We start from the raw sequence: 23,111 nt of genomic DNA on the forward strand, positions 1-23,111 counted from the left end.
GACAAGGAGGAGGTCAGCAGGTGGCGCAAGCCCCACCGAGTCACTCAGCCTCAACACTGGGGGACAGCACACGGTCAGGGCTCCCGCAGGAGGTAGGCTACAGGTGTCCCCGGCACCCTGACAGCCACCTGCAGGTCACTGGCTGGCGAGGAAAGCCCATTCCACGAGGCCTGGCAACAGCGGGATGCAGCTGTGGGAGCCGGGGCAGCCTGAGTGCAGGGAGCGCGCGGGTGGCTCGAGGCCCTGCCACGGAGCGAGGCCTCCGAGTGACAGTGCATGTCGAGTCATCGTGCATCAAGACGTCGCCTTGAAAACACGTGTGTGAAATAAACGTCTCCGGTGAGTGACTCCCGTGGGCTTTGCCGTAATTTGAAGGCTGTCCCCTCTGAAGGGAGAGCGGACGTGGCCCAGAGGGGTGGGGCCGGTCCTGCTGGCTCAGGAGGAGCACAGCCTCGCTCACACTCACAGCTAGCGGCATCCTGTGCGTCCGCAGCCGTCCTCAGCGGCTGTACTCTCGCAGCGACTGTGGCCCCAGGAATGGCTGGCCCTCCTCGGATGGGATGCGCCTGGGACTCGGCGCCCGCATGTGTTCTGGGGAAGGCACTCGGCCGCGTTCTGTGAGGCTGGGACAGGTCTCCTGAATCCCCACAGACAGCGCTGCTTTTGATTTGCTGTTTTGGCGTGAAGAGTTCTAGCAGCTTCCACTTGTGCCATTTGCCGAGCATGTGTGACCAGCGGCGCTCTCAGGAGCAGTGGGGAGAACCGGGGGCGTTCATAGGGCCAGGGCACCGCGACACGTGTGGTCTGGACATCACGCGCTTCTCGCCCGGCCTCCAGGACTCTGCCCCGGGCAGTCAGCCACAGGAGTGCCGAAGTCCTCAACTTGTCGCTGCTCAGACTCCATGTCTGAGAGCCTTGTGCGTCCCTTGTGTGTCCATGAGTGAATGTCCACGGCTTTGGAGGAAGCTCAGACAGAGCTTTGGAGTGTCCGTGTGTGCTGCTGTGCCAGCGCATTGCGGACATGGCCGGCCACTGCCTTCCGCTCTGTCCCTTGCAGAGGTTGAGTTCCATGACCTGCCCAGGCCTAGGAATTGGGGCAGAGACTTGACATCTGTAGGGACCATAGATTTTCAGTCCCTGCAGACCAGTTAAAACCGACACCAAGAGAGGAGGGTGAAGGCTTTGCGTTCTAGGAATCAAAAGGAGCTTAAAGCTCATTGTAGCTCAGACGCTGTGGTGGCCTGGGGTGTGCAGGGAAGTGCAGCGCTGGGTCCTAAGAGAGGTGAGGGCCCGAACCGCCCAGAGGTGCTGCGGCGAGGGGAGGGGCCAGACAGGCGAGGCCTGGCCCTGAGGGTCACTGGGGCACATGGGCATCGCCCATGGGGCGTGCAGGTGTGCTGGCGCGGGAGCTGTGGGACTGTCAGTGAAGCCACCTTGGCCCGGTCAGGCGTGATTGGCGACAGCGCACACCTCGGAGGACACTCCCAGCAGAGCCGAATGGCAGCAGAGCAGAGCAGGCAGCAAGTAAAGGTGACATGAGGAAGGTGGGCACGTATCCCTTTGGGACTGTGTAGGCTCAGAGTTTCTGGGCAGTCTGTGGTCAGGAAGCTGGGATCCCTCCAGCCTCCCAACCACGCAGTGCCTGAGGGCTCAGGCTAGTCCTGGTGAGAGGCCCTGAGTCAGCACACAAGGGTCGAGCAGGCCACCTGTGCAGAAGGGACACTAGATTCCATGCCCCAGATCCTGGCCGACGGCTTGGATGGTTCCTACCCTTCCCCGTCAAGGGGCCCATAGCCCTTGAGGATGGTTAACTGAGAAGACACATTCATGCCAAGGCCACGAAACTCCGGCCCTGGCCGTGGTGCTGATCCCCGCAGGCTGCAGTGCCTTTGGCTGGACAGCTCGGCGTTGCGTGCCGGGCCGACAGCGCCACCCTCTGGGCACCAGGCCTTGTGCTCGCGTTCCACAGACACCACGTGTCTGAACTCTCGCACACGGTCTGAGGCCACGTTTCCGGTGTCCAGAAAGGGAGACAGGCCGAGACGGGCTCAGCCCTTCCTCGAGCTCACACAGCAGAGCGGATATTCTGAGATTCGGCCCTGCACTGCCAGCTCTGGTGTCTGCAGATCCTATGGCGTCCTCGTTCCTGAGAAGACGGGGCGGGTGGAGGTGAACTTAGGAGGTCTGGGATGGTGGGGGGGCGTTGATTCTCCTCCAGAAGGTCAGATGAGCTTGGGGTCCCGGGGACACCCTGTGCCACCCTTGCAGTGAATGGGCACTGAGCCCTGTCTGTGCAGCAGAGCGACGCCAGACAAAGGCGGGTCAGCGCCGAGCACCTGAGGGCTCATGGGCCATCTGGCCCGAAGAGCAGGACGTCAGATCCAACAGCAGTCGGAGAGTGAGCAGAGTTCGGGTGCCTGTCCCTATCCCTCTCTTAATCGGGGACTAACAGGCAGGTAGGAGACAAGACGAGAGATGCATTGTCCCTTCTTTAGAAACAGCGAAGTGTGGTGACAAAGATCACGGGCCTTGCAGTCACATGCACCCAATCTGCGATCCTTAATGGTGACGCTCCGTAATCCACCAACGCATGGCATTGTGTGGCTTTGGGCGGCGGCATCTGTTGGGACCTCCGTCTGCTCGTTGGGGAAGGGGAAGAGTCAGGGTTCCTCCCGAGGTCATTTCCTCGGGCCGCCTTAACAAGTGATTGCAGAGTGGTAAAAACGACAGAAATGTGCCGTCCAGGTTCTGGAGGCCGGAAGTCAGACAGGGTCAGCAGGGCCGCACTCCCTCCAAAGGCTGCAGGGAAGGGTCCTTGCTGCTCTCCGCCCCTCCCCCCCCCAGCTCTTGGTGACTCCTCGAGTGTCACGTGGCCGCATCGCTCCAACGTCTGCCTCACCCTTCTGCATGCCTCTCTGTGTCTTGGGTCCTTTTCTGTCCCCTGTAAGGATACTTTTTGGATTTAGTGCCCACCTGAATCTCATCCCTTCTCACCTTAGTTGGTCTCAGTAATGTCCACAGAGACCTCATTCTGAATAAGGTCACGTTCTGAGGTTCCAAGTGGACATGAGTTTGGGGGACACCATTCAACCCGCTGCCCTACCTTGCAGGACCATTGTGCAGAGTAAGCGAGGTGATACATGTAAGCCATTCTGCAGTCAGTAGTCATTGGCTGGGAGCGTGTGTGCACATGTGTACACATACCACATGTGCCTTGTAACTTCCGTCATTTATTAGATCAACCAGTGGTTCATTTCGTTACTTTTATTTCACCAAAGGAAATAGGAGCTTTCAATGTTTTCCACTCTTTGCGAGTGTTCTTGTTGGGGAAAAATCCCAAAACCAGTCCAGCAAAGAACGAAGCAGTAACTCAGAGACAAGGAGAACTCAGATTCATTACTCGGGTCCCAGAGGAGCTGGTGTCTGGAGATCTGGGCCCCAGGCTATGTTGTAACATTCCTCGTATACCAGTCTATTACACAAGTTGCTATGGTTGCAAGTAGTAACATTGGTGGAAGGGCGGGAGTTGTTATGGGTTACCGCTGGTTACAAATTGTTACAGGAAGCACGATCTGCCAAGGTACAAGGTGCTACAAGACGCGGGGCCTGCTATGGGTGCAAACAGTTACACTGACAAGTCAAGCGAAGTGCATGTGAGCTCTCGCATGAGCTCCTGCATACAGGGAGCGCATTTACAGAAGCAGAGCAAAGAGCCGATTCGCTTTTCGATGTAAATTCCTCAAACTTCCTTTTCATTCCTCCCTTTTGATGCCCATTTAGATTCTTCATAGGGCATCAACCTCATGCTCTCCCTCAGCGCCAGGGACTGGTAATTCCACTGCAGAGGATCTTAGCTGCAGTTTTTCTTTCCAGGATCGCCTCCATGAGGGAGGTGGTCCACCGGACAAGAGGCAGTAGGCAAGGCAGAAGGAGGCAGGCGCTGGGGGCAGGGGCGCTACTTCAAGTTAGGTCTTAAAGCCTCCGAAGGTAGCGAACCAACCTCCAAAGAGGCTCTTGGGGTCCCCTCCGTGCCATGCTTGCACAGGCAAGTGTGTGTACTTGCACGTGCCAGTTCTGTCATCTGCTTGGCAAGACCTCCAGCTGCCTGGCCCTGGTCCTCTATCTGTGCGCAGCAGTTGGCGAGATTGAATTTCCCACACACGCCTCCCTCTGCTGCTAATAGGTAGTCTAGTGCCAACCTGTTCTGGTAGATGGCGTTTCTCATCTGGGTCTGTCGATGTGCCAGGAGGGTCAGGGCTCCCCCGGTCTCGTTAGTAATGATTTCTAAAACTGCTTGCAGCCGGATAATTCAATTTAACATGTAAATGGGGGTATGGTATCCCGAAGATCCATCTTTTGCCCAAGTGGCAGCCCCATAGTATTGGAGTATTCGTTCTGGGGGCCACTCATCATCCCTCCAGTCCCTATTTGGAGTTCTCTTTTTACCCTTTGTGAGGGTTGTGGGACCGGGTGACCAAGCTGTTCCCCTGTTTCCAGAGATAAGAAGAAAAAAGGATGGTTTTATCATACCAATTACACAGCTTCCTTCCCGGTTTGTGGGGAGGTGGATATAGGCCATGCTTCCACAAATCCAGTAGAGCCCACATGAGGCCGTCCAGTCTCGGGCCCTGCCCGGGTTATGCCAGGCTTTAGTTAGCCCTGGGAATCTGGCCAACGGATTTCTCTCTCCTGCGTCCCTGCCACACGCTGCTTCTGGAGGCGGCATTATAACATCGTTGGCCAAATCAAGTTTCCAGCTGAGTGTTTGAGGGTTCCTCCACCTCTGGCCTGGCAGTATTGTCCTATAATAGTATGTTCCAAAATCCATTGACCATCGTTTGAGATACGTGGGGCCGTTATATCTGGCATTGCCTGGTCGGGAACCAATTTAGTAGCTTCCCGTAGTCATCTATCTCCCACTGGAGTTCCCCCGCATACATAGCAGGAAGCGACATTCAGGGAGTGAGCTGTTCCTTCAGCCACTCAGAAAAATAAGTGTTTGATTGTGACGATGGGGATAGGGGTTCAGTTACTTCCTTGTAGAAGGACTTGTAAACCTGATAGACTTGGGCTGAATGGGCTAGTATTTGACCTCTAATATGAATAAGAATTTGAACATAGAGATTTAGCCCGTCCCATCAATTCCAAGTGTTACTACTTCTCCGGACCTCCAACGCGGTTCAAGGGGTTGGTTATTGTCGACTCTAATGGATTGCACACGTGTGGTGCAGCTTGGTAAGGCTACCCCTCTCCTTAAATAACCTCTCGTTGTTGGTGTCCTTCTCCCAAGTAGCCCTTAGGACACATGACCAATACGCACACCTCGTTCCACATGAGGAACTATGGGGACATACATGCTTTTTTTCTGTCCTGTAACTTTCTTCCCAGCTGAGAGATCCGCAGGATCTCCTTCCTCCCGTTGGCCCTGACTCATAGCAGCACAAGCATCCAACTTTAGGATTATCTGATGAGGATTTTCTTTCACTCGAGTCTGGGCCAACATGGGTCCGTCTGTCCATCCTCCCCCATGGTCCCTCCGAGCCACCCTTATTTCAAAACCTGTTTCAGTGGAGGGTTATTTGGGTTGTAACATACATAAGGTTGATTACTTCCTGGGTCGCGTATTGAATATTGAGTCTGGTCATAGGTATAGGTCCCTTTCTGAGTTCCCTGACATTCATAGTAGCTATAGAAAATTAAGGTCGTGGAAATTCTCTTACCTCATGGTGACATGAACACATAGCTCACAGTCCTTTGCCCTAATTTCCTTCCCTCCCCAGTGTCCAGTTATAAGGAGTCCCACGATGAAATTCCTCAGACTTTGGCCGTGCGTAGACCAACCAGCTTCCGGTTTGTGGCTGAAACAGGGCATGTTGTCTTCCTACTTACGAGGGTTGGTGGGACCCGTCTGCGCTGGTTTCAGCCGACTGCAGTGATGGTCGGTCCTCAAGCCTCTGCCGTGCGTGGACTGGCTAGCTTCCAGGGTGGCCAGAGCAGGGCCAACGAGCTCAGGTGGATTTCTGCTGCCTCCGGAGTGCGACTCGGAGCGGCTGATCAGGAAGAGGCTCTGCAGTCCGGGTCTCCTGGTCCCCCGGGGATGCTGCTCTCTCTACCCAGGTGTGGTGGATCCACGGGGTGATGCCTGCAACTTTAATAGCAGTGGGAATTACTAATATAACAGAGTGAGGGCCTGTCCAGCTCGGCTGGAGCGGCTCCTTTTTCTAATCTTTTACCCACACTTCGTCTCCTGGCCGAAAGGGGTGGACCCACTTCCCTAAAGTGATAGGGGCTCTCTCTAAAGTTTCCTGAGTGATGATGCGGAGGGTCCTCCCTAAGGCCTGAAGGCGTGCGGACACTTCCAGGTCAGCCATTAATTGAGGGTTTCCTTTTAACTTCTCTATCTCGGGGGGAGGTCTCCCGTAAAGGATTTTGAAAGTGGAGTAGCCTGAAAGTCTTGGGGTGCGTCGCGTTCGGAGTAGAGCTAAAGGCAGCATATCTATCCAAGGTAACTGGGTTTCCTGACAAAGCTTAACCTGAGTGGTTTTGAGGGTCCAGTTCATGCGTTCAACTTTCCCTGAACTCTCTGGCCCATAGGCCGCGTGGAGCTTCCATTTGATCCCTAGAGCTTTGGACAAGGTCTGGACTGTCTCAGACACAAAGGCAGGTCATTGTCAGATCCTATAGAGAGAGGTAGTCCGTATCTTGGAACAATTTCCCTCAATAAGGCCCTGGCTACTTCTCGTGGCCATCAGTGCGCGTAGGGAAGGCTTCAGCCCATCTGGACTAAGGTGCAAACCAACATAAGGAGGTACCGGCGGCTCCTGCAGGGTTTGACCTCAGTAAAGTCCACTTCTAGGTCTTCGAATGGCATAGTTCCAACCATTTGCACCGCTAGATCAGGCCTCGGTCTTTAGCCAGCATTGCTTCGTGCACAAGTCACACACTTAGCACTGATGCGGGCGCACAGGGTCGGGAGTTTGGGTGTGAAATAGCAGTGGCCTAACGGGCTTTCTAAAGAAGTCTCCCCGAGGTGAGGTAATTCATGGTGGCGTTTTACTAGCTGAACTGCCAGCGCAGCGGGAACAGAGTCTCCGATCTGGAAGTTCCCACCAGCCCTCCTTCCTCCTGGTTCCCCCTTCACTTGAAGCCCATTGATCTTCCTTAGTGTATTATGGGGATAGAGGTAATTCTGGCGCTAGGAGAACCTTGGAGATGGGTGTAGGACCCGCTGCGGCACTTAGCTGATGGGCAGCCTCCTTCGCTGCTTGGTCTGCTAGTTGGTTTCCCCCACCGACAGGGCCAGTTCTCCTCTGGTAGCCCCTGCAGTGCATGCCTCACTTTCGAAGCTTCCAGACTGCCTCTAGCAGTCGGAGGATTTCTTCTTTGTTCTTGATTTCCTTTCCTCCCCCGTCAGTCATCCCCTCTCTTTATAAATGGCTCCATGTGTGTGCAGGTAGCAAAGGCGTACCTTGAGTCGGTGTAGATACTGGCCCGTTTCCCTTCAGCCTGTCGCAGCGCCTGGACGCGTGCCCACAGCTCTGCCCGCTGCGCCGACCAGCCCTGGGGCAGGGCCTCAGCTCTGATCCCCTCGTCGGCAGTCGTCGCGTGGCCGGCTTTGCGCTGTCCTTCGTGGATGAAGCTGCTCCCATCTGTGAACAGAACTAGTTCTGGGTCCTGAAGAGGAACGTCCGTCAGGTCTGGCCTGCTTGAGTAAACTTCATCCGTGACCTTCTCACAATCGTGGTCGGGAGGCCCCTGCTCAGTGGGCAGAAACATAGCAGGGTTCAATGTTTGTAGTTTTGAGACGGACTCGTGGATTGTCGCAAAGCAGCCCCTGATAATGAGTTATTCTGGCGTTGGTCAGTCATTTATGTCCATGAATGTTCATTAATGCAGTTTCGGCATGGGGGACCTTTACATTTATATTTTGTCCCAGCGTAAGCTCGTCCGCTTCTCTGACCAGGATTACCGTGGCAGCTAAGGCCCGGAGACACAGTGGCCACCCTGCAGCCACTGAATCTAGCCATTTGTACAAATATGCAGTCGGGCGCTGCCATGGCCCGACCGTTTGTGTGAGGACCCCCAGTGCGGTGTGACTCTTCTCGGGTATGAAGAGGTTGCAGTCCCGTGTCACATCTGGTAGTCCTAACGCTGGAGCACTTGTTCGGAGTTTCTTTATTTCTCTGAACGCTTTTTCTTGTTTTGAGCCCCAATCCAGGGGGTCTTTTCCAGACCCAGCTGTGGCCTCGTACAGTGGCCTGGCAATCTCGGAGAAACCTGGTATCCAGATCGGGCAGAACCCGGCCACCCCTAGGAACTCACAGACTCCTTTCTTGGTGTTTGGCTGGGGTATTGAGCAGATGGCCAGTTTTCTCTCTTGTCCAAGTGCCTGATGTCCTTCCGAGATGATGAACCCGCGGTATTCGACCTTCTGTTCGCAGATTTGAGCCTTCTTCCATGACACCTTGTGTCCCATGGTAGGGAGCAGGGCCCGTAAGGCTCTAGCACCTTTCCAGCAGTCTTCTTTGGCAGGGCTGGCCAGTAGCCGGTCATCTACAGACCGGAGTGATGTGCAGTTCAAAGCCTCCCCAGGGAACGCAGCAAGATCTGCGGCCAGCGCCTCGCCGAACAGAGTGGGGGAGTCGTGAAGCCTGTGGCAGTCGAGTCCAGGTCAGTCGCGTGTTTCTCCCGGTGGGCGGGTCTTCCCTCTCGAAGGCGAGCAAAGGCTGGCTGGCCGCTGATACCCGGAGACTGAAGAAGGCATCTTCAAGGTCAAGGCACGTGAACCAGCTCTTTTGCGCAGGTCAGAGGCTTAGGAGAGTGTGCGGGTTGGGGGCTGCCGGATGGATGGTGACCACCGCATTGTTGATGGCACGGAGGTCCTGGACAGGGCAGTAGTTGTTCCCTCCTGGCTTCTTGACCCGCAGGAGCGCAGTGCTCCAAGGTGACTGACACTCAGCTAGAAGTCCAGCACCACACAGACTCTAGATGTGGTCTCGAGTTCCCAGGCGTGCTCCCCATGACACTGGATATTGCCTTTGTGTGACAAGGATGGCCCCTGGCTTCAGATATACCACGATGGGTGTGTTATCTTTGGCTAGACCTGGGCCCCCTCTTTCTGCCCAGGCAGCAGGGAACTCTTCTAGCAGACTGGTCAAATTCATTTGTTTTCTCTCGAAGAGTAAAGACGCCATTCGTCCTTCCTGGGCACCGTCACAGCCATCCTTAGAGCGGGCTGGCCCCTCAGCATGAGACGGGTGGGCTTCCCTGAGGTAGAGATGATTTGTGCTCCAAGTTTTGTCAGTAAGTCTCTGCCCAAAAGGGAAATGGGGCACTCGGGTAGGCACAAGAACTCATGAGTCACTAGGTGGCCTCTTAGCTGACGTGAGCCGGCTTTACAGAACAAGCGAGCGACTCGGTTCCCCGTGGCCCCAACGATGGGTCTGTGAGGGGAGCCACAGGCTTAGTGACCACAGCGTGTTCAGTCCCAGTGTCCACCATAACAGTCTATTGCGACCGTAGGCTCCGGGGGGCCTAGGATCAGGGAGCCCGGTTGCCCCTAGTCCGACTGTCCTTTGACTAGGCCGATGAGCTCTTGGACGGCTGGCTCAGGCTGGTGCTTTCCTTTACGAGGTGGATTGAACTTCTCTAGCCCTTCGGGCGTCCTCCCGCGCTGGGGGCTCTCGTTCTTCCAGGGGCCGGTCTCTCTGCAGCGTCGCATTGGTCACGGTGTAGTGGAGGCTCCTTTGGGCTTCTCTCTTCCTTGGGGGGGCAGCAGTCTGTCCTACCGGATCCGGGTTCCTTAATGCAGTCGTCCCAGGTAGACCGATGAGTTTGGAAGATGGACTCGAGCAGATCCGTCATCGCCTGGGGCGTCTCCGAATAGGGCGGGGTGTGCTGCTTCCAGCTGCGGAGGTCGGTCGTGCCGAATGGCTGACAGTGGAAGGCAGGACGGCCTGGCTGGAGTGCCATCTTCTCCAACCTCTAAGGTCCTCGTGCCTCTCGGAGGGCCATCTGAAGGGCCGCAGACTGCTGGACTGGCTGCGTGGCCGAGCGGAGGCGCCGTGGACTTGGGCTCGGTGGTCGCTCGGGCTGTTGGGGCGGCGAAGGCACGGATGGCGGAGTGTCTGGGCGGGAGCTGGTCGAGCCGCTGGGATGCACGGCGGTGGGAAGACAGGTTCTTCCTTGGGGTCCCCTTGGTGGATTATTTTTGCTGGCTCTTTGTTCTTTTTCCACGTTGGTCGGGCCACCAGGACCTTACACTCCCCCTGCCTATTCGCACAAAACCGGACCCAAGGGGGCACTACAGGAGCGACCTGCAGCCACGTGTCTGTGTGCAGAAACTGGATGTCCAGGGGTCCCTGTCACTACCCGATACACTGCTCTCACGGTGGGGCGGTCTAGGGTCCCTTCCGGGGGCCAGGCTGCCCCGAAGCCAGGCCATTCAAGCTCACAAAGAGTACAAAGCTTTCCCAGGGTCAGCTTGACCCCGTACTCCTCTGAGAAACCTTTCTTAAAATTTAAGAAACTTCTTAAAATTCAGCACACAATTTAAGACAGTTGGCCTAGAAGAACTTCGCCCTGTATTTGCAGGGAGCTTCCTTTGAAAATTGGGTGCAGAGGCCGGTGTTAGTATATTCTCTCTAAAGTCCCAGAAACCTGGTTAAGGCAACGTAAAACGCTGAAACGATTCTGATGGAATCCAGAATCCTAGTTTCCTACTCAGAAAACCTCTTCGTAACGTTCGCGTCAGACCCGTGGTCTAAGAAACATGAAACACGGTTCCAGTTTCGCCCCGGCTTCCTTTCAGACTCAAGCTTCCGGCCTCGTTTCACTTTATTACGTAAGATTTCTCCTCAAGATCCCTTTCGAGAACCTTCTTCCACTTTCCACTCACGAATCCCTCGGGATTTCCCTCCACGGACCTCGTCCCACGCTGTCTTTGTTCCTTCACTGTGCCTCTGGTCACTTTCCGCAGTAACCACCTCTAAGGCAAACTTCCCTCCATTTCCTTCGGAACAAGTCTCCAGACCTCATACCTTCCGTCACCAAAGCCAGTTTCCTTTTCCTTCGTATAGATCTGAGGCGGCTCCCGTGCTTCCCACGACAGACAACTCTCACGCCACATCAGGGTGGGGGACAGGGTCGGGGGAGCTCGGAGGGGACGCCACTCACTTCGCCCGTCTCCGGCCACTCCCCTCGCGGGGATTTCAGGCGCTTCTTGGCATTGGTGGGTCGGTATAAACCCCCGACCCGGACCACTGGAGCAGACCCCTCACGGAGATCCAGTGAGGCCACCGTAAGCCGTGTGCGGGTCACCTACGGAACCGTGGATTGGGGCTCAGCTGTCGCTTCTTTGCGAGGCCACGTCTCAGTCACTCAGCATTCCTGTCTTTCCTGCAACCTCCCACCGTTCCTTAACGTGCCCCCTAACTTGTGGAAGGTGCTTGGTTGCCCTCCAGAGGGTGATGGAGCTCCCCCCTTTTCTTAGTGTTGACCAAACTCTTCCCACCCTGCGACGGTGACGCGAAGACAGACAAAGGTGGGTGCCCCCTCCACAGAGGAGACCATTCAGATGCTCATCTGGCTGTGTCCCCTCGCGGGGAGCTTAGGTGACGCTTAGCCGTAGCGGACTCAGCTTTGTGACTTACGATCGGACACTAGTCCGATGCCTCCCTGGACCATATGCTGTTCACCACGGACCCGCAGAGTGAGCCCACACGAGCTCCTTGGCCTTCAGGAGACCTTAAGGGTGCCCAGCCATGGACGTACAAACTTGTACCAAGCCTCTCATTCACTCACTCACACATCAGGTCAAAACATTAGTCCTCCCCACTGGTACATGCAGCCAGTGGGGGTCTGCCTCAGCCTGACGCCTCCCCGCTGAGGAAGCTGTCACTCATACAGCAGGCTCAACGGTGCCTCCCCCGTCCATGGAAGGCTTCCGGCCTAACCCGATGTCTCCCCGACTGGGGAGACCCAGTCTCCGCCCCCGCTTTTGGAGACTGATGATCCTGGAACACTCGTCAGGTTCCCTGGCCAATGTCTTCCTACTGAAGACCAGGAGGGGATCAGCTTCCCCTTCTGCCCGCTGGGCGGGGTCTGAATGGGGGCTGTCCTGGGACCTTTCCTCCTTACCTTGGTACCTTGTCCTCCTGCGGCTGTTCCTGGTGAGTTGGTCCTTCCCTTCTGTGACTCAGCATCACCGGGAGTCAGGGCGCTGATCCGAAAGAGAACCCGGAATATTTGTCGGGTGGCGTGACTCCTCAGTCTCGATTCCTCTCTGCCTCGGCCCCACTGAGCCTCCAGTCCAGTGGCTCAAGGGGCCAGCATGGTTGGAATCTCGCTGGGGCCTCCAAAAATGTGGAAAAATCCCAAAACCAGTCTAGCAAAGAACGAAGCAGTAACTCAGAGACAAGGAGAACTCAGATTCATTACTCGGGTCCCAGAGGAGCTAGTGTCTGGAGATCTGGGCCCTGAGCTATGTTGTAACATTACTCATATACCAGTTTATTACACGAGTTGCTATGGTTGCAAGTAGTAACATTGGTGGAAGGGCGGGAGTTGTTATGGGTTACCGCTGGTTACAAATTGTTACAGGAAGCACGATCTGCCAAGGTACAAGGTGCTACAAGAGGCGGGGGCTGCTATGGGTGCAAACAGTTACATTAAGTCAAGCGAAGTGCATGTGAGCTCTCGCGTGAGCTCCTGCATACAGGGAGCGCATTTACAGAAGCAGAGCAAAGAGCCGATTTGCTTTTCGATGTAAATTCCTCAAACTTCCTCTTCATTCTGATGCTCCTTTCTGATTTTATATTATTTCCTCCTTTTCCTTTAGGTTTGTGGTGGTGGTTAGTGTTTGTCTTTCTCTGATGTAGTGGATGTTTGGGTGTGTAGTGTCCATTTTCTCATAGAGAAGTTGATACTCACCAGTGAGCGTTTTCTTCATTTTGACTCAGATGAGTATTTGGGGTGAGTTTTCTGTTTGTTGTTGAGGATTATTTTTCCCTGGCTTTTCTTTACGATGTCATAATTATCATCTTCCATAAGTGACCCTTAGGTTCTTGAAGAGAGGACACGCCCTCCTCTCGTAGGGCGTGGCGTTCAGCGTGTCTTCTTATCCTGTCTCGTCCTTATCGTTACACTCACGTCTTCCATCCACGTGCACTGTCTCCAGACCGGACTCCCGCCTCCTTGTCTGTTTCCTCGGGGAGTCCTTGCCGCTCTGGCCCAGCCCACTCCAACCCCTGTCCCCGGCTGGCGTGCCGTCAGGGGTGGTCCTGGCCACCACCCCAGACCCTGGGCCCTGCGCTCGGCTTTTCGGCAGGGTCCTGAGCCATGGTCTAGGATTGATTCTGACTGGCGTCCAGACTGGTTCTAGATTGGACTCAGCTCTGGACAGAGCTAACGGTTCTGGCTAAGCGGGAGGCCAGCTCTGGGCTGGCCTGCACTGGGTCCCTGTGATGGCTCTGGACTCGAGCCTTAACTAGATTGGACAGCCCAGGCCCGGCCAGACTTTTGCTTCCTCCCCAGCAGGGCCCATTTGTGAAATGAAAGGCAAGAGAATGGGCTCGCGGAAGAGAACACTGGCTTGTTTATTGAAAGCTAGACTGCAGTTCAGGACAGGAGGCTGTGGTCAGAGCACCACAGCCCCCTGAAGCAGCAGCCAGGGAGCCGGGAGGGGAAGGGTGAGCGGGGGCCCCCAGGGTGGGCGGGGCCCCCGACAGCGCCTCCTCCTGTGTTCCTGGGCCCTCCCCTCTCCAGGAAATGGTCCTGTGTGCTGCTTCTGCCTCCCTCTGGGTGGTGTTGGCCACATGTCTCCCAGGCCAAGGGCCCCGGTGAGCACAAAGGACCCCCCGAGCATCCTGAGGGCCTAGCAACAGGCTGTCTGTCCGCCGAGGAGCCAGGGCCGCGCTGGAAAGCCGGGCGGGGATGCAGGCGTGCTCCCCGCAGTCAAGGGCACGGGCCAGGAAGCCCCTCTCAGCCTCACTGTCCCTTTAGGATCAGACGGGTTTTCTTATCTCCAATGAAGAACCTACAAAAACATGGCCCAGTGAGGTCTCTGGGGGAGAGCCCCAGGCCTTCATCAGCATCTCCATGCCCAGATTTCTCCAGAATTTTTCCAGCCCCGGTGGCCAGATCTCCTTGGGGCAGGAGAAACCCTTTTCCTGGAGGTGCCATCTCTGCCATCCCAGAACTGCTAGTGCTGTGCCCACCGAGCCACAGGCTGAGCCGGCACCGCAGAGGGGCCGATGGAGGGAGCATGGACCAGCCGCCCAGTGCCCGAGCCCCACCCCACCCCGCCAGCGGGACGCGGCCCGGCTCCTGCTGAGCCCAGACCCTAACCCTGCACTGCCTGGGGCAGGAAGAGCAGAGCCCCGCGCGTCCTGGGGGCACCCGAGGGGGGCTCCCCGCAGGCGCAACCCTTTCTCACGGCGCAGCACGGCAGTGGGCTGGCCACGCTGTGCTGTGTGTGCCGGCGTCCCTGACGCATGGTCCTGACACCCCGTCTCTGTGGTTTCCGCATCCCACAACACTTCTGCGGGGACCCCCCTCCCCTGCGCCTCTGCCCTCCCCCCTCCAGGACTGGGCGCATGCTCCAAACGCAGCTCAGGGCCCCAGCTGCGGCTGTTCTGTTTGCACCTCTGGGACGCAGGCTGGAGTCTCTGGTGACATCTCTGCCTCCGCACGGAGCCTGCACAGGACAGGCTGTGGGACAGACGGAGTCCCAAGACATTGCTGGGCCCTGAAGCCAGTGCTGCCTGTGGGCCTCTCAGTTCCGTGGGCCGGTGACTTCCCCTTTAGGGCCTAAGTAGATTTCTGTCACTTGCTACCAAAGGTGCCAGAGCCGTGGCCTTCACCTCTGAAGAAGGCTCCCTCTTCTACAAACCTAGCTGAGATTCTGGCCCTCTAGGCCCAGATGCTTGGCGCTGTCACCAAGTGTCCACCAGAGGGGCCAGCGGCCCTGTGCCACACACCTACCTGGTGAGTGCGCCCACGAGCAGGCTTCCCAGGAGCGGCCCCAGCCAGTAGACCCAGTGGAAGTCCCAGCGGTTGGCCACCACGGCAGGTCCAAAGGCACGGGCGGGGTTCATGCAGGCTCCAGACACGGCACTCCTACAAACACCAGCCGCACCGGTCACCAGATCCCAGCCAGGTTCGTGTCCCCAGCTAGGCCTAGGTCACAACTCCCCCCAGAAACCCTCCCGAAGCCACCACATCTTGGGGTCCTGGAGATTCCAGAGAAGACACAGGCAAAGAGGCTGGTAGCAGTGGGAAGCGAAAGGCTGGCCCCGGCCTGGGCATGCCTTCTGCCACCCCCACACCCCACTAGAGGCAGGTGCAGGAGGAGGGCCTGTCAGTGAAGGCGGGAGACAGGATGGGCCCAGTTTCTCTCCGCAGACGGCAAAGCAGAGTCTGGCGGTTGTCAACCACGTGAGCACGCGAAGTCCCCATCTCACGGGTTGTCAGGAATCAGAAATGCCTCTCACGCCCACGTCTAGCACATAATTCACGCACGACGTTCAATCTAATCAGCCTGGCATCTCCCCTGGGGACCGCTGCCCAGGCGCACCCCTCTGCTCCTGGTGCCCCAGCGGGGCCCTGCAGACCTCGCTCCTCACCCAGCCCCACGTCCAGTAGCCAAGGCTGAAAGGACGGACAGACTGATGGTAACTGGATAGCAGGGGGCTGAGGGGCTGGGTGAAAAGGGAAGGGATTCAGCAGTGCAGACTGGCAGTCACAAGATAGTCACGGGGTGCCAGTACACCGTGGGGAGTGTGGTCAGTAGTACTGTAGTAACCATGCGTGGTATCACACGGGAGCTAGACTCATCGGGGGACCACTTCATGAGTGATATAGACGTCTAACCACTAGGCTGCACACCTGAAACTAATATAATATTGAATGTCAACTAATTGAAAAACTTTAAAAAAATAAAATTCTCATCATCACGGAAAAATAAGTTTTGTAACTACGGTGATGAAAGGTAACTAGACTCATTGTGGCGATAATTTTACGATACAAATATCAAGTCAGTACGTTGTACACCTGACACTAACATGTTATATGTCAGTTGTATCTCAATAAATATGAGAATTGTCTTTAAAAAATAAAAAAGATGTGTCAATAGCCTGTAAGTGAAGCAGCAGCCACTGGGGGGCAGCAAGTACCGCCACACTTCACACACGCCGCACCAGCCCTGCCGGCTCCACCTCCCAAGGCGTGGGGTCGGAGGGCAGAGCTGGTCCGTGAGAAAGGGAGGAGCTGGGCACTGGGGAGGGGCTTCCTCGCCCCCTTTAGCGGGAGAGTTGGGCTCTTGCTGCTGCCCACTGAGCCTAACTGCGGCACACGTGTCCTCTCTGAGCCTCAGCAGCCACATACAAAAACTGGGAAAAGTGACCCCTGACCCAGCACGACCCCCTGAACCCTTTCCCAAGCCCATGGGGAGGCTCAGCACGGATGAAGCAGTGGGCGCGGAGGCTCTTTCCGAGTCTGAGGCTGACCCCTGGCCGCCCACCATAGGACACAACCTGGAGAAACGCTGAAGCTACGAGACGTGGATAGCGTCACGTGAAAACCCAGTTCCCTGACTCCCCTGCAACGACATCAAGGCGGTTCAGCCAGGCCCACCGTCCCACACAGCAGCGACCGCCCAGGGTGCTTAGAGGCGCCTCCTGAGACACCGAAGTCCCCACCACTCCCTGCCATCTGCCCGGGGCCGGCCTTCACAGCCGCGCCACGGCCCAGGGCCACCCCACAGTCCCACTGCCGAGGGACGCTCACCCTGCCAGGATGCCCACGGTGACAGAGTATCCGATGGAGAATGGCGCCAGAGGGCCCTGCGTGCTCTCGTTAATGGCTCCCATGCAGACGGCCAGTGCCAGCAGTGCGGTCAGCATGACCTCCGTCACCACTGCGCCTGTCAGCTGCCCCGGCTCCTGGACTGTCACAAAGGCTGCCCCCGATGCATTCCAGAACCTCTCCTCAGGACTCACCGCCTGCAGAGAGAAGCCACTCAGCCCCACGGTGGGGACACACAGACAGCCAGGAGCTGGGGGCAGGGGCCTAAAAATGCATGCCCCCGACACCAAGAGCCTGCGATATCCTGTCCGCTGTCCAGTCAGACACTTGTTCCTCTCAGCTCCACTGGTCTTTGCCATGGGGCTTGCGGAGCTACTGGACATCTGTGCACTGGGGACGACCCGGCAGAGGCGCCAGGGTCGTGGGCCTGAAGTTGTGTAACTTAGATGGCCTCTTGGAGAAAAAGAATACAGAAACTCCTTAGTTTTACAGACTTCACAAACACGTATGAGCGGGTAAACCTGTAGCTAAAGCTCTATGCGGTCCCTTCGTAGGGGCGGGAGGCTTCATGGGAAGTCACCTCAGGCGTCACACAGCCCCCGGATGGGAAGACAGCGGGCAGATGAGCGTCTGCACTCTGGGTCCAAATCCGGGCTTTGCTGCTCATCAGAACTTGGGCAAGTTCCTGACCATTCTGTGCCTCTGTTTCCCCTTCTGTAAAGCGGGGTGATAATATCAGCCCCTGTGGGACTGATGCTGGCTTCTCGTAAAGTTGTGGGGAGAGTAAATGACAGATGTGTGAAGTGCTTAGTAGGCAGGTCATGCTCCGTAAACGGCAGCTGCTCCCTGTACGGGTCACCGTCACGTCTGGCAAGGTTCCAAGTAGCCCAGCAGGAGGGAGAGTCTGGGCATGGCCTCTCATCGAGAACCATGGGAGGAGCCCGCCCCGTCTGCTGACGGGGGAGCAGGATCTCAAGTGGGGGTATTGGGGGACCAGGGAAGGAAGGCAGAAAACGGGGACTTGAGAGCAAAGTCTGCAGGGGGCCCGCGCTCAGAGCCATAGACCAGATGCCAGCCAGGCTAGCAGGGCGCCCCCCACGCATGCCAAGCGAGGCCTCCCTCTCGAAGGGCCCTGGTTAACAGGACTGGGACATACGGGCAGCAGGACAGACAGACAGACGGAGGGAGGAAAGGGGGAAGGGAGAGGAGAGCGGAAGGAGGGAAGGGGTAGGGGGAGGCAGTGGGCGTCGGCCCATGGCGTTAGGCCTAGAGCTATGAAACCGGCTGGCAGGAAGAGCTGGCCTTCCCGTCGGGATGGGGCTGCTCCACGCGCCAACCGAATGCTGACACCTAGCGAAGGCAGAGCGTGGGTGTAAAGGGGGGCGGCAGGAGGACACGGAGACATCGGCCCAGGAAAAGCCGGTCGCCGCGTACCCCAGTCGGTGCTTAGCGAGGCGTCTGCAGAATGGGTGAGCCTGCGGGCAAGTGGGGCGCTAGCACAAGCAGATCCAAGCCAAAGCCAGGAACGGACGCGAAAGCCTCGGTCCCGAATGCTGCCTCCTGGTCTGTCCCAGGAAGGCCTTGTCCAGACATAGACAGAACGGGGCGGGTTTGGAGTGAGTCGAAGGCCCTTTGCGTGTCCCCACTGGAGCGGGCGGGCCAAGAGTTGGGCAGTCCCCGCTCCCGCATCAGAGCCCAGCCAGCGGCTCAGCCCCCTGGGGGTCACCCACCTTGGCCAGCGCGGCCCCAATGAGCCCGCCGCACAGCTGGGAGGCCCAGTAGGGTAGCAGCATCATCAGGTCAAGGCCTCCGATGAGCGTGGCTGCCAGGGACACCGCGGGGTTGAAGTGTCCGCCGCTGTCCCTCAAAAGCAGAAAGAAGTCAGGTCAAGGCCGAAGGCCGAGGAGAAGTGTCCCAACAGCCCTCCAGGCTGTCCTCGCAGTCACGCGAGGGCCTGTCCGGGTAGATGCCAGGCACTGAGGTGCTGGGCGGCGGGACGCAGGACACGAGGGAGCACACCCCCAGATGGCCCGGGGAGCACGGGCGGGACACCCCTCAGGCCTCGTGGGTCCCAGGGCCCCTCTTGGCCCTTTGGAGGCGGGCGCTGGGTGAGGCAAAGCCCCAGACCATGAGGAAGTGGCCGCCAGACAGGGCACCTGAGCACTAGGACAGAGAGCTTGACCCGCGCAAAGCCCGTCCGGTCTTCCCTTCTGCCGCTTCGTGCTGATAGCTTCAGGTGTTCGCCATCCGTAGGTGCTGGGACCTGACTCCACAGTCAGCTAGGTTAGGTCGCACCCGGCCGCACGCAGCGGCAGCATTTTTGTCCTTGCGATGGGGACTGAAGACCTGCTTGCGCCGCAACTTACAAAGGCGCTCAGCGGTCCTAGTGGCTTCTCTGCTGTTTTCGGCTGTCCTGGTCACATCAGCTGGACTTCTCCTGCCTCAGAGCCCAAGTCTGTACCTGTGTCCCCTCTCCCCCCCCACCCCCCCCCACCCCCTGCTCCCCTACTGGCAGCCACCCTCTGCTCTCTGCATCTGCAGGCTTGAAAAAGCCCTATTTTTGGTCTAAAAGTGGGATTCGTGTTGAAGATAAACGGTGATGGGGGTCGGAAGCAAGGTTAGAGGTCAGCCTGGAGCTGGGTTGTGAAGGGGAGTCCAACAAAGTCAAACCCAGGGTCCAAGGGCAGGTTCAGGTTGCCGGCCCCTCCACTGATTGTGGGTAAAGAGCCTTCCTTTTTATCAAGATGCTCAGGCAGCCCGGGACCCAGAGCCAGGAGGCCCCCCAAACACTCTGCCACCCCTGTCGGCAGCCCAGCCGGTCCCACTGTCCTCAGAAGTAGGCCACCTAAATCCTTCTGGTGCAAGGAATGGAATGGACACTCCCCACAAGAGGAAAAGCGACCCTAAGTCCCGCCATGTCACGAAAGAGTCAAAGCCGCCCCCCTCAGATACACGGGCCTCCCACGGGCCTGCCCATCCCCATGGACACGGCATTGAGCTGAGGCCGAGCAGAAGTCCTTGGTCTGGACCAAAGGACTGCCCGACACACTGGTACCCCGGGACCTGTGGCCCAACCTCGTCTGGCCCAGACGTGTGCAGATGCAATGCGTGAGCTTCCTGCGCGGCCTGGAAGCTCCATCTGGTGCTCGGACTCAGCAGGTGGAGACGGGCAGCTGGGACCACCCGGTCGCAATTCAGCTCCATGACCAAGTTCAGTCCGCGCTCCGCCAAAGCACAGATGAAGTGGGGTGCGGTGGGGGCCTCCCGTGCAAGACGGTGACTTAGAAGCGTCTCTCCAGCCATCAGCCTCTTGGCCACCATCTCACCCCGGCCAAGCAGGAAGAGAGACACTCAGGGTGGAGCTCAACCAGGAGAGGACCAGGCTGTTCCTGAGACCGACTTCGCACTCAGCAATCAAACAATCGAGACACTGTCTTCATCTGTTCATTCATCGTTTGCTCAACAAATATTCCCTGAACGCCTACTGCGTGCCCGGCGTAGCAAGGGGCGCTTTATATGCCTTATCGTGGCTCCACGGAGCACCTCAAAGACAGTGCCTGACACTTAGTGGGTGCCAAACAAATATTTGTTGTAAAAGCAAACGACTGAATAAAAGAGGACAGCCTACCGCACCGTATAAAAAAGCAGTCCCTCCAGCTAGCTGGCCTGGGTTCAAAACCCCAGCTCGACCACTGAATGGCTGTGTGTCCTTGGGCAGGTTACACATCTCCCTGTGTCTCCACCTCCGAAGGCTGTTGCAGAGGCACAACGCGTGAATGCACGTGCACGTCTGGTCTCGCCAGATAGCGCTCAACATCAGGGACCCTTCTCATCCCAATCACTCGGCTGCACGGGGAGCCTCAGCTGCTCGGCCTGGCTGCCCAGCTGAGACGTGACAAAGACTGCATCCCACCCAGACCCACTGGAGCCGGAGAGCGTGAGCTCCCTGTTGCACGTACGTCAGCCTCCCCCGGACGTTTGAAGAGAGACGTTTAAAGCTCTCTTTCCATCTGCTTTCCTGGGACACGGAATTCGGATCTCTGTATTCAGATCTATTTTCTGAGTGAGATGAAATCCTGAGCATCCGCGTCCTGGATGGACCTGCCGGGGGCCCCTTTTGAGACACAGGTCATCACGACTGGCTCTCCTGGCAGCCGGCGGACCCCGCCCTTCCCCCGCCCCTCTCTGCTCGCCACTGGATGGGCCACTTGGGGCCACTGAGGCTCACGGGCACCCTGGGAAAGCCCTGCCATCTGCTTTCTGCTTCCCAGGGAACCCCTGGGCTGCTGGAGTGAGACCCCAAGCTAATGGGGGCAGCAACACGGCCACCAGTGACGATGGACTCAACTGCCCCATGAGGCTCACGTTTGGGCGTTGGCACCATACGGCTCTGCTTATGTCCTGGCTCTGCTGCTCCCAGTCACGTGACCTTGGACTAGGTCGTTCCCTGCCACAGCTGGCAAGTAGGGATGATGAGAGAATGCACCCACAGGGTGGTCTTGAGGACCCCGCGAGTTGACATCTGTGACGTGCTTAGAATGGCTCCTGGCACTCGTTGGCACTACGGTGTGTGTGAGCTGGCGAAAGAGGATTTCGGCGAGCTCTGCCGTCCTGTCCCCTGGGCGGGAGGTGCAGGCTGGGGACGGCCCTGCCCGGAGCCGCAGGCCCGGGGCGCAGTGCTAGGATCGGAACCCCGCAGTCTGCCCCATCCCCACTCCCAGCGTCCTGCGGGGGCACACCGGCCATCTCACCTGATGTTCCCCAGTGTGGCGATGATGAGCCCCAGGGTCAGCCCGTGGGCCAGGGCGGGCTGCAGCGGCCCCGTGTCCGGCCGGTGCTCGATGACTGACAGGCACCCGATGAAGACGAAGAGGGTGCTGCCCAGCAGCTCGACCAGGCAGGGCTGCACGCACCGCTCATACAGGAACCCGTGGCCCCGGGCCCCCATGCCCCGCTGCCTGCCCTCGCCACTGCCAAATTCAAGGTCGCACGTGGGCACAGCCTCCTGCAGAAGGGGAGTGGGAGGGTGGGCTCAGGAGGACGGGCGCCCAGGAGGAGCCCGCTGCCCTAACTTCGAGTTGCTCCTCCATGGCCCGGGGTGCAAGGGAGCAGCCAGCGGCGGGCTCACCAGTTTAGACATCAGGGCTGAGGCTGTGTGGGACGGGGCTCCTGGCTGAGCGGGCTGGGAACCGGCACCTGCTCCCCGGACACGCTTATGTCCGTGCTGCTGATGGCACTCTGGGCTCTGCCCTCTTAAAGGTGCACAGAGGCCATAAAGCCGAGGAAGGGGGTGGCCCCGGGGCCCGAAGAGGAAGCGTTTGTTTTCAGTGCTCAGCTGGGCAGGGCGGGGGTGGGGGTCAAGGATTGCTGTGTTTCTGCCAACCAGGGGAAAGGCACCGGCTCAGCTGTGTCATCGTCTGGGGACCGCCCTGGACTGTCCCCAGTGAGAGTGGCCCAGCTCCCCCGCCTCCCATGGCCACCATCAGGGGCCAGAGGGGACCACATGTGGGGAGGAAGGAGGAACAGCAAACCCATCCTCACTTGATCCCCACAGACATCGTGAGGCCCAAACCCTCTCCGCCCCCTCACCTGTCCCAGGGCCAGCTGTGCAGACAGACGCTAGCCAGTGACAGAGGCAGCGGGGGCCACGTGGCCCGCAGTGGAGCCGTAGACACTGGAGACATGCTGCCTGGACTTCAGTCCCAACCGCACCGCGAACGAGCTGTGTGACCGGGCGCGTTCGCTCCCCTGTGGCCCCTGGGTGTTCTCCCCTACGATGCGCGGGTGACGGCGACACGGAGTCGTCGTGGGGTTCGAGCGAGTTTAGCCGTGTGTGTAAGGTGCCCACAACAGCACCAGACACGTGGCAAGCACACACCAGTGTCTGGCCATTTAGAGCGCAGGTTTACATTAAGCGGTATTAACTGAGCGCCGTGTGCATGCCAGGCGCAGGGCTACGCGCCGTGTGTGACCCGCAGCAGCCACGTTGCTGCTAGTGTTATTGCCCTTTGCAGATGGGGAGAGGGGTTCAGGAAGGTGAAGCTTCTCAGGATCACACAGCTTTTGTCACTGCAGACGTGTGGGCTAAATCACGAAAAGGACAAATGCCGTACAATGCCACACGTATGGGTCCCCAAAGCGGTCAAGCGCATAGACGCAGAAGGCGGGATGGTGGCTGCCGGGGGCTGGGAGCAGGGGAGCCTGAGGACATGATGTTTAATGAGGACAGTTTCAGTTTGGGAAGATGGAAAGGTCCGGGGGCTGGAGGGTGGTGGCAGCTGCACAACAGCAGAGCGTGCTTAACGCCA

General features: G+C 57.9%; 1 protein-coding gene across 1 annotated transcript; it reads right to left on the reverse strand.

Annotated features, from left to right (window-relative positions):
• Nucleotides 1–13,819: 13,819 nt before the first annotated feature.
• On the reverse strand, nucleotides 13,820–21,878 carry AQP8 (aquaporin 8). The gene is made up of 5 exons (XM_039840163.1): nucleotides 21,555–21,878; nucleotides 18,534–18,660; nucleotides 16,786–17,000; nucleotides 14,983–15,117; nucleotides 13,820–14,035 (listed from the first exon to the last, which is right to left on the reverse strand). The coding sequence occupies exons 1-5, from the start codon at nucleotides 21,749–21,751 to the stop codon at nucleotides 13,987–13,989; spliced, it is 723 nt and encodes a 240-aa protein (XP_039696097.1). The 5' UTR covers nucleotides 21,752–21,878; the 3' UTR covers nucleotides 13,820–13,986.
• Nucleotides 21,879–23,111: the final 1,233 nt, after the last annotated feature.

The sequence above is a fragment of the Pteropus medius genome, unplaced genomic scaffold, assembly GCF_902729225.1.
Source record: "Pteropus medius unplaced genomic scaffold, Ma_sr-lr_union100, whole genome shotgun sequence".
NCBI lineage: Eukaryota > Metazoa > Chordata > Mammalia > Chiroptera > Pteropodidae > Pteropus > Pteropus medius.